General features: G+C 31.5%; 1 protein-coding gene across 1 annotated transcript in view; it reads left to right on the top strand.

Moving 5' to 3' along the window:
• The window catches only part of LOC143075630 (transient receptor potential cation channel subfamily M member 8-like), a 61,806-nt gene extending 45,728 nt beyond the window's left edge, over positions 1-16,078 (top strand). The window contains exons 22-26 of the mRNA XM_076251118.1: positions 598-856; positions 4,120-4,295; positions 8,776-8,908; positions 9,557-9,728; positions 11,745-16,078. Of these exons, the coding sequence (XP_076107233.1) occupies positions 598-856; positions 4,120-4,295; positions 8,776-8,908; positions 9,557-9,728; positions 11,745-12,434 (1,430 nt within the window). The 3' untranslated portion in view covers positions 12,435-16,078. The remainder of the gene's footprint in view (positions 1-597; positions 857-4,119; positions 4,296-8,775; positions 8,909-9,556; positions 9,729-11,744) is intronic.
• Positions 16,079-17,804: the final 1,726 nt, after the last annotated feature.

Genomic DNA, 17,804 nt, shown 5'->3' with positions numbered 1-17,804 from the left:
AATTCCATTCATGCTACATATGTATGATACTGTTGAAAAGTGCTGCACACCAGACTGCTGTGACTTTAATAACATTTTGTACCAGAAAATATTGTACAGTCTACAATCCTTAAGTGTAAGATGAAATGACCGGATGAGATCATTCGACTTATCTGTTAATTCAAACCTTTGTTTAGGTTCTTGAGTAGAAACAGCAAGAAGTTCTTGATAGAGTGTCAAAATTATAGCCACATCATGACACAAACCAATGAAACTCTTCCTGGAAATATCATATGCAGACCTTTTCACCAGGCAGTAAATAGTTATTAAAGGTACCAAGCTTATAATTTAATACGCCAGACGCGCGTTTCGTCTACATAAGACTCATCAGTGACGGTCATATCAAAATAGTTATAAAGCCTAACAAGTACAAAGTTGAAGAGCATTGTGGATCCAAAATCCCAAAAAGTTGTGCCAAATACGGCTAAAGGTAATCTATTCCTGGGATAAGAAAATCCTTAGTTTTTCGAAAGATTTAAAGTAAACTCACCAATATTAAAGACAACGAAAATGTTCTTTGAAAGTCATACAAATTTATTGGTTATATTTTATTTGTAGAAGACGAAAATTGTATTATACAAGTCGTTTATAATATGACCAATTCGACTGGTATGGCTGACATGTATAATATGACCAATTCGACTGGTATGGCTGACATGGATAATTATACTGATCCGATTACATGGATTAATATCACTGCTGGTGTTCCTGATGAAACGTACTGTAGAAAACATCACTGGCTAGTTCCTGTATTCTTAGCAGCCTATTTGATGATTGGAAATGTACTCTTGCTTAACTTGCTGATAGCCATTTTCAGGTATAACGTTTGTTTCAGTAATTTTAAGGAAAATGTCTATCACATCGATGTATCCATACTATTTGATAGTGCACAAACATTCTTAATATATAAAGAAGATGTGGTATGATTGGAATTGGTTCATTTTTTTAGTATCATTTTATATTTACAGGTAAGACTGTTTGTATAACGCACACAACCCTTCTCTTATACAGGTCGGGACCACTACCTTATATGGAAATGCATAAATTAGCATACTTATGTTCTCGCACATGTAATTGTTTATTTACATGTGACGCAATTTATTTTTACCTAGGTTTTTGACCAATCCACTAAATGAGTCACAATGCATGATGGACTACTACGTGTTTACAATCAACCAAGAACACGTGTTATTTACTAAAATACAACACATTTTTTCGTGCAATGCGGGAATCACAATTTCGCTTAGTTTTTCATTTTGTGTATCCTCATTTATAGTTCGTGATATAAAGTATTACTTCCATGCTCAGATTAACGAAGAGTTGTTTCTATATAGTTTATTTAGCAAAAAAAAAAGGGGTTTGAATTACCCGATATATAGCCATTAACATGTTTGATGATGGCACAGAGATTTCATGTATTTGTCCACCAGAAGCAACGAAACAACAGCGAAAAAACACAATTACCCATGAGACAAACTTAATGGTGTAAAGTAAGCCGTCGATAACAGCCGGTACAGCAATGTTCGTATAGATAATTAAAGGCAAATGTGGGATCCTTGAATTTTGTGTTCGTAAAAAAGGCGAAGAAATATTTACATACATGGCAGTGTTAACAAAATTTATAAGTATTTTTGTTGGTCACATTTCAGTATATGGGACTTCAAAACTGTTCCCTTTTTTTTAAGGTAGTGAAGTCAGCAACTGTAGTTTCAGTTTGTTCGTTTTTTAACGGGCTCGGACATTTGCCAAACTGAATAAAATCATTACAGCTGATTTCTTAAACTTGCAAAGTAAAACTTTGGTTGGCTTGCTTGCTTTGTTTGTATAGTTGTTTATACAAGCTTTGAAAATAAGATTGACATCTTTAAACAATATATATATATATAGGCATAGTTTAACTTGTATATTTTATATTTTGTACAATATACAAACAAGCAAGCAAGCTAAGCAAAGTTTTGCTCCACATGCATAAGAAATAAGCTGTAATGATTTTATCAATTATGTATGTGCGACAAGGTGGGAAATTTGATATGTTTTGTGAAAATTGCAGCGTTGGATCTATAATAAAAAAGAAGATGTGGTATGATTGCCAATGAGACAGCTGTCCACAAGAGACCAAAATGACACAGAAATTAACATTTATAGATCACCGTTCGGCCTTCAACATTGAGCAAAGCCCATACCGCATAGCTATAAAAGTCCCTGATATGACAATGTAAAACAATTCAAACGAGAAAACTAACGGCCTTAATTATATAAAAAAAAAAATGAACGAAAAACAAATATGTAACACATAAACAAACGACAACCACTGAAATAAAGGCTCCTATACAATATATTTTTTTTTCATGGGATAGATTTCTTGTCCTTTTATATATTTAATTGGGCCGGTTTTTTTTTTTGTTTTTTTTTGTTTGGATTGTTTTTTACACAAGTAATTTTTGGGTCATTAATACTTACTTTTCAGCATTAGACCTATGACTGCTTACTTTACTAAATTATGTCTTTGTTGGAAAGATGTCTCATTTGGCACTCATACCTCATCTTCTTATTTCTATATACAAAGCACGTTTTAGAAAAAAAATAATAGGTAATATGGCACCCACTATGATCCAGAGACTTTTAATATTGGAGATATTTTACATATGTCAACAGGACAGCAGCCGAACGATAAAAAAACCACTGAGGTATATTTGGTGATAAAATTAGCAGCAAACGGATATTATCGATGGATGAATTTAAACTATAAAAAATGTATTGAGCTATATACCGTACTCGCTCAGTGGCGGATCCAGGGGGCGGGGGTTCCGAGGGATGGACCCCCTTTTTTTGGACGATCAGTGCATTTGGATGGGGACATGTAGTTGGAACCCCTCCCCTTTTGTCGAGGGTAAGGACCCCCCTTTTTAAAATGGCTGGACCCGCCCCTGCCGCTTTCATAACACTTCTTTTTAGCATACTGAATATTATGATGTTCTTACTATTAGTTCAGGTCCTGATAAAAAAAAAATACACATTCAGTACAGAAAGAAGTGTTTCAATGAAAGTTTCTTGTTTTTCTAGGCAAAATGATTTTGCAATGACATTATACAGGTTTAAAAGAGCTCAAATGATTTTCTTACTGGACAGTGGTCACTTCATTGGATATTTCACTGTGTCATGTCGTGAAATTAATGCAGGTTCAATTTATAACAATGCACAAAACCGGTTCAACTACTTTTGCAAGGCGAAAAAGAAAGTCGAATCGTGAAGCCAATAAACAATATTTTTTTTAATCTGAGCATGCAAATTGAAGATTACGTTATATATTTTACATTAAATATATTTGCAGAATGAAAACTTTGGTAATGAGAGTCCCAGACAATATATTAATTGACTGTTTTCCCACTAATTTCACGTGTTTTAAGTAGTAGTTTACTCGTAGTAGCCCACAATGCATTGTAGTTCATTGAGTCGATTGGTCAGTTTTTCAAGGCCATATTGGCCTTGTGTTTTGGAAATTACTATGCAAAAATATATTCTGACGTCAAAAAATCTAGAGTTCTAGACCTGTTATATATGTGTTCTTATGCGATTTTCTTTGTATCTTGACATCCGTCTCTGTTTATAAGCTCACATGGACTGACGACCTCAATAAGGTACACAAAATCATGGTCTGAAACAATATAGTCTGAAGCATCATGTCCCCCTCAGTGAATTCAGACACTGTTATATGGCAGTTTACCTTTTGGTTACGTATTCCAAGAGATGGAAACACATTTTTTATTGTTCTTAGAGCTGTTCATTTCTGTTTTCCATGAAGAAGAGGTTAATTCTCACACAGCCTGAACGTAATAAACGTATCTTATTGGAGCCAGATATACATTTTCATATGAATTCAACATTTTCATTATCAATTTTATGAAGGCAGTCTTCAGTTAAACTTCAATATTAAATATCTATGAAAATACAATTTTTCGTCAATCCACAAAAACTGGTACCCATGACAATATAAGATTTTACAATATTCAATCGTACAGAATTAAAAAGTACCAGATGTTATGATCGAGTTTTAAGATTTTAAACTTTATTATCTTTCAGTAATGTTTTCCAAGAAGTTGAGGTTAATTCTAACAGAATTTGGAAGTATCAAATGTATTTACTGGTGATGGAATTTGATACAAAAGCTGCTCTAGTACCACCACTCAGTATTTTTATCCACATCTATCTGATCGTCAAATGGATCTTCAGACATTCCTGCTGCAGAAAAGCGAAAGGTATTCATACTGATAGTTAATAATAGAATGCAGGTGTGGAAAAAAAGAAATATTGATCATCTTCAGTCTGTCCCATTTTCGTTTCGGCACTCTTACTTATGTTTTACAGGTCCAAATATTAAGAAACTCACACACAACGCTAAGAATTAAAAATCGTAGACAAAGTTCTTCGTGCAGTAATGCGGGGTTCACACATGGCCGATTATTGATCCGGTTTGAGATCAGACAGCGATATGACACGAAAAGTGAAAAAAGTCGGATTAGTATCCTCAATTATCTGGAATGTCCTATTATTGTCTGAACGCAGTTGTTTTAGTATGTAACAGATTCCTACTGGTCGGGAAGGGTCCGAATAGTTCGACAAAGCACCCCGGAACAACTGGGAATATTGCAAATCTTGAGCGAGAACGTTCGAACAGAAACATCCTCTTTTCTTTTTCTTCGGGTTAAAAGTCTTAAATCATTTACAATTATATCAAATGAAAATAAAATCGTAGATGATTGGATAAGATAAGTGTTGTCAAACTCTCCGTTACAATTGGTGCCTTGAATATCACCGGGTGTATCTGGAAAGAAAAATGAGCAATACTGAATAGATGTGATCGAATTCAATGTAACAGTTTTCTGACATGTCATTTTAAAAAAAAAATCAGCGTTTTTCATGTTGAATTCGTTCTTCCATTAACATATGAAGTATTATATACTGTATTACAGAAAATAAGTAGGAAATCACCAAACGTCCAGGTTTATGGGTACCTTTGCTTTATTTCTGTTCTTTATGATGTGACCTTAAAAAACAAAATAAGAAAACATTTACAAATCTTTAGCCATTATACATTTGTTTTATGAGTGCTGTTATTTTCACAATAAGATATTGTTTACACCATTTTTAAAACATAAAAAAACATTAGGTCTAAAAGTTCATTTAGTTAAACAAAATTAGTGTCCTCAAACATGATGAATGAACATGTGAAATACTTAATAAATATTAGTACACCTATAGTCACAAATTCAGATGCTAAAGAAAAGTCATTTATCATTTATCTTATATTTTTTTTAATAGGATCAACATAAGAGAAGCTACGGACATTTTAAACATAAACTTTTGTGAAAATATTTAAAGCATATAACTAACATTCAAACTGTAGCAAACAACATACTTTTATTTTCCTTTGTGACATATTTGTATTTGTCGTCCAACCTTTAACTCAAAAAAATTTCCTTTGGTGTCCAACCTTACAATCTAAAAGTAACAGTAAGTATAGCATGCGTCAGTCAGTTAAGATTTGGCTATGATATATATGAAAGTAACAGCAACTCGTGAAAAATTAACACAAGTGAGCAAATGAAAAAAAAAGTCATTATCAATATTAGAAAATTAAAAATTATATATTGTTGCTATATTTTTATTGGCCAATAGCCAGGATAGGCCTTAAGTTTTGTTTCTAATTTTCAGAGGGTAAGGTAATTTCTGGTAATATGAAAAACAGTATCATGTGTTCGCTACTTCGTCCATAATCCTTAATTTCATATTCATATTTCATTTTTCATCATCAAAATTGCATACCATGACTTTGTGACATTAAATATGCTGATCCAACTGAATAACTTTGATCTGGACTTCGTCATAATATCTCCCACAGTGATTGTGTGGAATTTTGACTTAGCTGTTTCAATGTGTTAACTTTTCTAAATGCTTCATGGGAGTTTCAATGAGTTGATAATGTGTTTGAATGCCTTTTTAACACATTTGAATTTCAACATCTCTCTTGGAAGGAACCACCTGCTAACAGTGTAAGTTGGCAGACATATTTTGTGAACATATATTTGAAACGGGAATGTGGTATAATAATGTCTGTAATTTGAAGTATTCAACTGGTCTGCTTTTCTTGCCTTATAATGTGTTTTCTGTAAATTGAGAGTTTCATTCCATCCAATTGTTTTTGAACCTTCTTAAAATATTTGTACTTAAACAAAATACTTGAGATTGAGCGTTTTCTTTTCTATTGGTTTCCTTCTTTACAGACTTTTGTGAGTAACCGTATATTGAGTTATATCAGACTGCATATGCATGTGGCTTTTACTATTGTATTACTAATTTTTATATTATAACTTTTATATTACTTCTCTTTCATTCTGCTCTGCTCAGTCACTCTTTAATTCTTGTATCAATGCTTTTTGGCATTATAATATAACTTTTCAGTCTAGTCACAATATTAATGTAGATCGTATCATGAAGGTATGACTATTAAGCGAAAATATTTTTTTAAATAAAGAAGACAAGAATGAGTACGATTAACAGAATAGTTTGTCTGCTTTCCTGTCAGCAACGGTTTTTGGAGGGGGTTCGTGTTGCGCAGTCTGAGTTTTGTATATTTTGTTTTGTATAATGTTGTTTTTATCTGTTTTCTTGCTATGGCGTTGTTATTTTGACTAATAAAATGAGTTTGAATATCCTTTTGATATATTTCGCCTCTCTGTTTTACTGTTTGATAACAATGTTAGACACTGTGACTCACGTCTGATATTGCATGGTATCAGTGTGAGTAAAACAATTCTAAACAAGAAATGTTTCAATACTTCAAGCTTATCAACCAACATAAATATGTAACTGACATTGAAATGAATGCAACTAATGCAGTTTTCCAATGTTGAGTGCTTTCATATTATATTTTTTTTTTTCATGGATCAATTTCACAATTTCACAATTTTGTATATTTGTTGTTTGTATTCTTAAAAAAAGGTGTTTATATTACCGATCGTTTGATCTGACGGTTGTTATCCAGGCGTTAAATGGTTTAAGGTGTTTTTGAGCATTTTATTTTGTCATTTGATCAGGCATTTTCGTTTTGAATTTTCCTCGGAGTTTGGTATTTTGGTTAATTTACTTTTTAATGATACTATACGAAGTATTCTAATTACTTTCAATTAAGTGTGTCATTAGACAAAATTTGAAGAATAAATTTGATCAATTAGAATCATTGATAAAAATAGATTAGAAATGCTTTAAATTCAGAAATTATTGTTTTTTTTCTCTCAATATTGCTAGTTATACGACTGTGTGAGCATTGCAATAATAAAAACTCGCATTCTGACATTTGACGACATATATATTTGTATGCAACTTTTCTTGTGATTGCAATATTTATTCTTTCATTTTGGTCTGACCATTAGAAATTTTAATAATAAATGCATGCATTGATTTTTTAATAAGTTAAATTGTATCAGGTTTTCTGCACACTGTGCTCATTTCGACAATGAATGTCTCTTCAGTAATGTTCGAGGTCAAAATATCTGAAAATATGAAAATCCAAAGCTAATTAAAAATAAGAAGAGCTTATAAACCAAAAATGGCAGAAGATTATAGCCAAAGTCATGCAAGGAATCAGAGCTTTGCATGATTAAGATATTTTGCTCAAATTAAAATAATTTCCAAAACTTTTAATTTAAATAATTACAGTGTGAAACATTGATCAGGGTCCTAAACAAAAAGAGGCACCACGAAGCCTGACTGAGTGCTTAGTATTGGTCACCAGACATTTTTGAATGAAATTGATACAATGCTGATTATGCAACAAGAATGTTGGTGTATAAAATATGTAGGCTTTATTCTACTTTTAATAAAAAAAAATCAGGACAGACTTATTTGAAGATCTTGTGTTACTGCTCCTTTTTGCTGTTTAAAGTTTAAATTATACTTTTCAAAATATTAGGTTGAAAAATAGCAAAAAAAGTCAAAATCATCATTTAAGGCACGCTAAATTAACGTTGATCATTTGTTTCTTGAAGTTTCTATCTATTGCAGTTTTCATGATTATAGCTAAAAACTCCCCAAAATTGTAAAAAAATTAATTTTAAGGGAATAAAGCCATTAAGGAGCTTGTCTGGCTATTTTTGCTATTTCAATTCATTAGTAGATTTACTTGTCTTGTTTATAACATTTTGATTTTTACTCTTTCGCTCTTGATTTTTAAGTTCTCATGTCAAAGATGGCAAAAATTTGTTTACATTTGATTTAAGTGCAATAACTCTGTGATAATAAGATTGTGGCAGAGTTGCCAAGTCACAACTGTAGATTTGAAAGTTTTTAGGTGGAGTTTGGGGCAAACAACTAGAAATTTTTTATCGACATATTTATCCTCATTTTCAGTGTTCATTTTTAGGATAAAGCTACATATCTTTCCTTTGTATCTTAGCAAACATGGGCAGTAGATAGAACTTGCTATTCTGATCGTTTATTTGTCCTGGACTGAATTGTCATGCCTATCACAGTTATCAAGATATAACACACGCTATATACTTACTGTATTATCTAAGAATAATTTTGGACAATTTTGATTGTAATTAACCTGGAAGTTTATGATGAGAAACAAAAAGCAACAGTAAACAGACAACAGACACCAAGTGAGTAAAGAAACCCATACTTGTCTAAAGGAGACAGTCATAACAGTGTTTAAATTGTTACCCATTTTATTTTCAGGTCGGCAATATGGTTCTCGCCATTTAGAATATTTACAGCTGTTTGAGAAAGAACAATTATCTAACTACTTGAGGAAAAAGAAAGCTGATGCTAAAAGTTCCACAGAAATTAGTAACCTTAGTATGCAGAAAAGGTAAAAAGACCAAATATCCAGCAGTCTGTCATGCAATTAGATGAAATATTCAGAAATGTTGGCTTATTTTCATGAAAATAAGTAGACGTGGTTCGATTGCCAATGACACAACTAGAGTCAAAATGACGTTGCTTTAAGCCAATGGTCTAAACAAAAACAAAAAACACATACAGAAAATGTAACATATGGAAAAATTAACTTTTGTAATTAATCAGTAAGAAATGTGAATGATTTTGAGAATAAATTATAATATTGTTAATTTTAATCAACCAGTGAAGAATTTAAAGTTGAAATTAAAATTATTTATTTACCCTTAAGCTTTTGATTGGTTTTGAAGCTGTTTAACTGATGTATATTAAAAGAGAGGCTACAGATACCAATTGGATATTCAAACTAAGAATTAAAAAGAAACTGACAATGCCAAGACAAAAAAATAAATAATAATGTACACATAACATAATATAGGAACTAAGGACTACACGAAACAACCGGGAAGGATCTCATGTGCTCCGGAAAGGAGAGTAGATCGTGCTCAAGATGTGGCACCTATCGTGTTACTCCTGTTAGTATTACTCCGTGGAATGAGGAAAAGAAGACTTTTGAGTTAGAACAATATGATATTAAATTTTATTGACTTTTTTTGTACAGAATTGATGAGTTGTATAAGATGATAAAAGAGGAATTTTTAGATGATGAACAAGCAACAGTAAACCGAGAAACTTCCAAGGCAGGATTTGAAAGTTTATATAGACCAAATACAGCAGGGGAGGCTACTCTCCACAGACAGATATCGAAAAAAGGATCTATAAAGGAGACAGTGGTAATCATTTTTAATACAAGTTTTGAGAGAAGTTAAACTACTGTTGATATGTCATTTCACATAATAATGTTATTTCTACAGAAATATTAGGATACTTCTTAACAGTCAAACAACGAGGGATGGTATCTTGGTTAAATACAAGATGAGCTGAGTTGGTTTAAATTCAGAGAAAAAACAATTTTTCATAACAAATGAAAATAACTCACTTTCAAAGAAATTTTTAACGTATAAATTTGTATTGCTCTATTGACTTGATAGTAAATAAACTCATCATAGATACCAGGACTAAATATATTCGCTTATATATTCGCCAGAATTCAGAGAAAAAACAATTTTTCATAACAAATGAAAATAACTCACTTTCAAAGAAATTTTTAACGTATAAATTTGTATTGCTCTATTGACTTGATAGTAAATAAACTCATCATAGATACCAGGACTAAATATATTCGCTTATATATTCGCCAGACGCGCGTTTCGTCTACAAAAGACTCATCAGTGACGCGCGAATCCCGAATCCAAAGATCCCCGTTATACATTGTTTTGAATGAAGTAGTATTGATTGATTGCTGCTTCCTTAACGTCAAGTGGTCAAGTTTTTCATGCAGAAAAAGGAGGATATAGAAATTGGCAATGTTGATGTTTAAAATATTCTTACAGAACTTTTACAAGAAAAAACCTTAACCTTCATTTATAAAGTTCAGATAGATAATGATATTTTCATGTAACTGTTGCATATGGAATTAACATCCACAAGCAATTGTTTGTTACTTATGCAGGTTGAACTCCTTGCTAGATAACAGTTAAAATCTATATAGTTTTTTTAAGGTCTGGCATGACACTCTATGCTACATGTGGCAGTCCTTTGTTAATTAATGTATCATTGCCATTTTGCATTTTTCTTCTGTTTTCTATTCTGACGTCGAACTTGTACTTCCTTTATACTTAGTTTTACTGTGCGTAATGCTGTGGTTTTGTTTGTTCTACAATGGCTAATGGAATATGGAGAGGCTAGAGATTTCTCAAACTATTTTAACCCCGCTGCATGTTTGCGCATAACCCAGGTCAGAAGCCTCTTGTCTCTTTGTAGTCTTGTACTTTTGTTGAATTTGAGTTCGTGTATATACGTTCGAAATTAGTTTCACGTCAATTTTCATTGAACTAGTAGACATTTTTGTTAAGTGTCCACCTGCAGTCTGACTCCGGGAGCGGGAATTTTCTCGCTGTGTTGAAGACTCATAGGTGGTCTTGAGCTGCTCTTTTTATTGAGTTATTGTCTCTTTGACACGTTCCCCATTATAATTCTCAAATGTATGTTTATTGACACTATCGGAAGAAGCTTGATATAATTTTAAACCATCCAAAAATTTACACTTTCTTTGAAAGGAGTAGGTCCGGTAAGGACCGATTTTGGCCTCAAATTTCAGGTTAATCTGACGAAAGATTATGACCACTTTTTAAACACTTAAGTGTCTATTTTATTTAAATTAATTAGTTTATGTGAAAGATTTTAACAGATTTAGTCATTAAGAACGATCCGATTCAAGCTCAAATATGAAAAATCTACCTAATATGCCGAAAAATGTCACTTTTCAGATAGTTTTTGGTAAAAATGAAAGTGGCCGCATCCGTGTTCATCCTCAACCTTTATATATGTTATGTATTATCATAAAATACAACTTGCATTTCAATATTAAGGATGAACACGAATGCGGCCACTTTCGTTTTACACGAAAACCGTGTAAAATTTAACTAAAATGCTAGAATTATGAGGATTTCAGTAATTTAGCATGACTTAATGGTGCTAGTACAGGATATATGTGCATTGTATTGTCAAAAACAGCCCATATTTATGTAGCAAAAGCATTCTACTGTCCAATAAATAACTAAAGGTTTACATTTTAACAATTTTGTAAAACTGCTATATTTTGGGGCCAAAAAGGGGTCTTATTGAACCTACTCCTTTAGAGATTAAATGTAAAAACTCCTAATTCATTTGCCAATGTTTACTTTTAGCCAACAGACAAAGAGGAGGAAGACAAAAGAGAAAAGAAACCCAGAAAGAAGAAAAAGAAGAAGGCTAAAGATGATGAAGTCAAATTGTTGAAAGCTAAAGATAACGAAGACATGTTGTTTAAGGCTAAAGATGATAAAGACAAATTGTTTAAGACTAAAGATGATGATGACAAACTGTTTAAGGCTAAAAATGATAAAGACAAATTGTTTAAGGCTGATGATGATGAAGACAAACTGTTCACGTCTAGAGATGATGGAGAAAAATTGTTAAAGGCTAAAGATGACGAAGACAAATTGCTCAACATAGATAAAGACATACAGAAACCAGAAGCAGAGAAAAAAGTTGCTGATTTATTGGAAGACAACCAATCGGATGAACAGTATGCTATGGCTCCTTCCTTGCTACCTATTTCCCCAAGACGCAAATCACCGACAAAAAATTGGACAATGGATTCAGATAGTGATGATGAGAAACCATCAAGATCTCAACGTATGAACATCCAACATGACTCCGACGATAATTCAGATTTAAACAATTTTAATAAAGCTAAAAAGAAAAGAAGGAGTAGAAGGAGTAGAAGTCAACCACAAGATTCTTTTTCTGAAGAAGAGATGAAATTCAGAGGTTCAAAAATACGCCAAAAGTTGAGAAAGAAAAGGTCGCGTCAAAATGACAGTGACTCTAATTAATGGTGCCAAAATTGTATTTGTGTTAGTGGCCCTAGTGTGGTCATAATGTTGTTACAATCACTTTTGATTTTTTTGTACAGAATATAAAAAAAAATATTGGCAAAAAAAATACACATTGGAGGGTAATGGGCAAAATTGGCTATAAACAGAGAAAATTATGCAAGACCCTCTTCCCCATATCCAGACCCTTTATTTGTGAATATTAAATTGTCCTTTCAAAGAGACATGAGTAGTAGTCTAAGACATTTTCAGATTCCAATAGATAGTTTACATGTTCATTCTGATGTCAACTTTTTATAGTTTGTGCTAATTTCACGTATATCTGAACTTTTACAGGATAGTGCTGGTTAAGGGATGGTTTACTATGGGCACGTATTTGTTTTATAAATGCAAAAGTCTTGGTCTACGGTACTTATTATTAGGTTTATTAACCTTGCCTCAAATCATCTGTTAAAAAGTACTTGACTGTTTAAACTGGAGAAATTTCATAATAAAAAAATAAGTAATCTGCAGGTTTAATCCACGCAATATAAGACAAATCTGTGAAGATTTAGAGTCGAATATAACTGACGCTAATTAATAATTGTTAAATTTTGGTATAATTGTGTAAATTGGTAAGTCAAACCAGTTATGAATGAATTCAATCCAAAGGGGGTAACAAAGTACATCCCAAGGCAATTTTTATTGTTGGATGCCATATTTTGTTTTCAGATATTTTTGTCTCATTTCAATTCTCACATATCACATTCATTGTATTGATATACATTGATTGTTTTATCTTTATCTTCAAATGTAGTACCATCAAAGATTTTTTCATTTTTTTCACCCTTTTATTTAGAAATAGCTGTGATTCAAAGATTTTTGCGGAATGGGGGATTCCGACGAGTGGCTTTTTGGGTAAACCCCTTCAAATGTTTTATCAGCAATTTTGCTAATTTACACACCTCTTTTCTCAGACCCTGGATCTGTTTTTGCTGGGTCAGTTGTATTAGATAAAATTATTATTTTGGTCTTAAACTGAAACTTTAAATCATTAATTGTGATACTTCAATCAATTTGTTTTAAATAGTGTATTACATTAACCTGTACATTTTTGTATGTCACTTATAGTAACCAGTTTTATTAGTAGAAATCAAGTTTTTGGAGGAAGTTTTTTATTTATGAATTTTTAAACTAAGCTGGTGAAACTCTTTAATCATTCTGTATGTCAGTTTACTAACATTTATAACAGATATTGTTTGTATGCATTTTTTTTTTTAATTTGACATTTTTGTTTTATTCCTGTGTGAATGTTATACATGTTTTCCGTATATAAGAGGAAAATATTCAAATTATACCTTGGGGTCAAGATTTATAATCAAAATAGTTCTAGTTTTTTTTATGCATATCAGTGCCATGTGTAAAACATATAATTAAAAAAATTATTTATGCTGGTTTGCTTGTTTTTAATATGTTTGTTATTTTTTATATCCAGTATTCTAAAATGCACCAGGTATTACTGGTAGGCAGCAAAATGGTTAAGACATTTTACTATGGACTCATATCACATGTGTATTTTGTTGAAAATAGTAAATTCTTGGTTTATAAGTAACCCATATATGATATTAAATCAACAGTATAACTATATGTATTTATTTTCATCCATAGTCAGTCACAGATTAAAATGACTGATAACATTTATATCTTAGAAATTTTATGTTAAATATATTTTTACTCAATTAGATCCCTTATGTCTTTAACCACAACACTTAGTAATTTTTATTCGCCATTTTAAAGGTTATCACACATTCATTCAATGCACTTTGGTAATTTACTTATGATCTTAAGTTGTCATATAAAGCAGTAAAAAATAGTTTTAATTTTTCCTACATGTTTATTTCAAGGCTTCAACTATCACTCATCTTTAACAAGTAGTAAATTTAAAACTACTAACACCTGAGTAAAATAAAGATAGCAGAATAACAAATTTGCATCATATGTATACTTAAAATCACACTTTACAATAAATGTTTTGATCAATGGGATGTCATTTCAGGTTGAAGTAGTATAAAAGTACGTTTTTTATTTTTTTTTAATAAAGTTATAGATTTATGTTCATCAGACAAATGCATAATATTTACATTACATAAATATGCTTGATAAAAGAAATAACAACACAAATATTCATTCACTTGACATTTCCTTAATACCTATTTTCATCTTTAATAAAAGATTTGCATTACAGATGCTGTTAAAACAAACTATCTTTTCAACTAAAAGACATAAATACCATCAAGTCCCAATGTTTAAAGGAGCACTACCACTTCTAAATTTTGCAAAATTAATGTAATTTTAGATTTTCTAGGCAGAGGCAAAGTGTAAATATAATTCATAGTGTTAAATTATAGCTTTTAATTCTAAAATGATCATTATGTCAATAAAGACGATTTTTTTTATACTGATAGTAGAAGCTGTTAACAATCTTGACAATCAAACAAAACTTTTATATATTTTTATTGAAGGTAGCTGTTTTTGTGAATATTCTTCTTTTTTTATACCTGCTTGTGCCAAAGTAATACATTCAGACAGTGGCATTTAAACAAGTTAAGTTTTAATTGTATAATTTCCATTCTTTGTGATACTATATATGTTGATTGTATTTTCATGTTATGTAAAAATTTCATGTTTATTTTTTGTATTTCCTTGTTTTGTGATTCTTTAAGAGGTCAATTGCCTTTTCATGTTTTGTATAGACTCTATTTCTTACAACAAATGTATGAAAAGGCAAATGATTTCACATTTCAGATGTTCTTTTTATTTTCAAATATAAATATTTAAGCTTATTGTTTTATATATTTTTTAATAGTTGCTCAGTAGGATATCAGCTTATTTGACTAGATGGTATCCCTTCAGTAGTTATATTTTCATTATACTGTTAAATGCATTGTGATGCAATTTAAGTATGACTAATTCCTACGGAATATTCCGCCCAATTTCTGTATGACATATTTTAACTCTCTTGTACATGTTTGAATCCATTATTTTCAATTGTTTAGGGAATTCACTCCTGATATAATGAATGCTACTTTTTATTATTGTGAAACCTAATTATTTGAATTAACCGTAACCTCACAATAATTTGTGAACTCATAGTTATGTTGTTTGGATTTTAGAAAGATTCATTTCATAGTAACCTATACAATATTATGATGCTATGAAATGTTTTACTAAATCAAAAAAAGAATAGTTCCACTTTACATGTACAGTCAAACATGGTTTAATTTTCCAGTTTTTTTCATACTTTGAAGTAGATGAGTCAATCAATGTGTATCACCTTTATATTTCCTAATAAAAAAGCAATTTGCACAATCAGTCAAATGGATATCATTTTGCATTGATGATATTATGTAATGTTTTATTCATAAATTACAAAATTTTACATTTTACACATTCGCATATTTGTTTTGTTACATGCATTTACGACTTTTATTTATTTCTATAAATGACATGCCATGATTTTTATTGTGATAGACCTATTTGTTATAACTTGTTATTTAGATATTCTTATATTAGCGTTCATATCAATATTTGTATGAATTGTTCTTCGAACTGAATTTGTAAATCATACATGGCTCCGTTGTGTTAAACACATGATCCGTCCATTTTTTTAAAATAAAATGTAGTAAGAAATGGGAGACTTTGATTATTTCTGCATGGGAATTTAAGACGGTACCAAATATTTTTGTTATGCTTGCCTGAATGTATTATTTCCCCGAATGTGACCGACCGCATTAGACTATTAACCGAGTGTGTAATAACATGTGCAACACGACGGATGCCACATGTGGAGCAGAATCTGCTTAACCTTTCGGAGCATCTGAGACCACCCCCATTTTTTTTTTTGGATCTTGTGGCTTAGTCTTTAGTTTTCTATAATGTGTCTTGTGTACTTTTATTTGTCTGTTTGTCTTTTTATTTTTTATCCAAAGGAGATCTATGAGTTTGACTGTCCCTCTGGTATATTTCACTCCTCTTTTGTTATATATGGTTTCAAATAACTGGAGTGTTAAGGTAAGATACTTAAGAACATCGAAAGCACTGAGGGTTACACTAGTCTATTCGTCCAACCCTTTGCTTATGTTCATACCAGAACGTACGAACACCTTAATTACTTCATTTGAAATATTTAAAAGTGTTTTGGGAGCGTACAGAACATATCAAGATAAGATAAGGGAGATGCTAGAATAAAGTTCCTTTAATATAGTTTGGTGAAAGTAGCTTTTCTGAACGTAAAAGAAAAGCCTCAAAGGGTTTCGCAAACTCCCCGGCAGTTCCAGCTCCGATCCGCATACTACTCTACACTTGATGGAGTAAAGGAAAGTAGTTCCGGAACGGAAACGATCACTGTACGGAGTTTGAGGGTTTTCATTATCTCCCAGGAAACAATTTTCCGGTCAAAGATTCGGATCACTATTGAAATATCAAACCAGGTGACAATGCTGTCACTGATATATTAGATGTATTTGTATTTTAGCGTTTGAATATGGTTTGAGACAATACAAATAGAAATGTATTGGATGATAAAATACGAGGCCGACTCCACTTGTAAAAGAGGGACGAAAGAAACCAAAGGGACAGTCAAACTCATAAATCTAAAACAAACTGACAACGCCATGGCTAAAAATGAAAAAGACAAACAAACAACAGCACACACGACACAACATAGAAGACTAAAGAATAAACAACACGAACCCCACATCGGTAAAGTACTGTACAAGGCGAAGTTTATGTCATCCCAATTGTCTGGGGAAAAACTAAACACGGTGACCATATAACATCTGACATTGTCTATGATCATAACATCTATAAATTCTTTTTGTATCTTAAAAACAAAGACTAAAGGGTTCTACATGAAGACACAATTGGGTTGACAAAGATTTTTTTCAGCATCATTAAACAAAAGGAACAGGTATTATCATATATGTGTCACGAATACGTCGAGTTTTGAATATGTCATAACTTCAAAATTGCCCGGAGCAAAAAAAGAGGTTATTGGTTATTATTGTGCTCTGATTCTTAATGACGTGACGTCATTGCATCCTTAACGACAATTTTGTGATAAAATGTTTAAGTTTTTCACCTGTTATGTTTCATTAAATCGTTATAATTGGATTTTGTCCCCTCTGTTCTGCAGAACTAACATATGTGATAAATAGATTATAACATGGTCAGGTTATTTCTTTCATATTCATAATATGAGAGTACCATATAACAGAATCATTATTTTCCCAAATAGTTCGTACGATTCCAAGGCTGACGATTCCTTGAATTTTGGCTTTTAAAAACGAAGATAGAATTGTCATGCACTTTCCTATTCTGACTTTGGACTCG

The sequence above is a fragment of the Mytilus galloprovincialis genome, chromosome 5 (assembly GCF_965363235.1).
Source record: "Mytilus galloprovincialis chromosome 5, xbMytGall1.hap1.1, whole genome shotgun sequence".
Lineage (NCBI taxonomy): Eukaryota > Metazoa > Mollusca > Bivalvia > Mytilida > Mytilidae > Mytilus > Mytilus galloprovincialis.
Note: the sequence above shows the minus strand (reverse complement) of the source record. Positions and strands in the feature narration are given on the sequence as shown.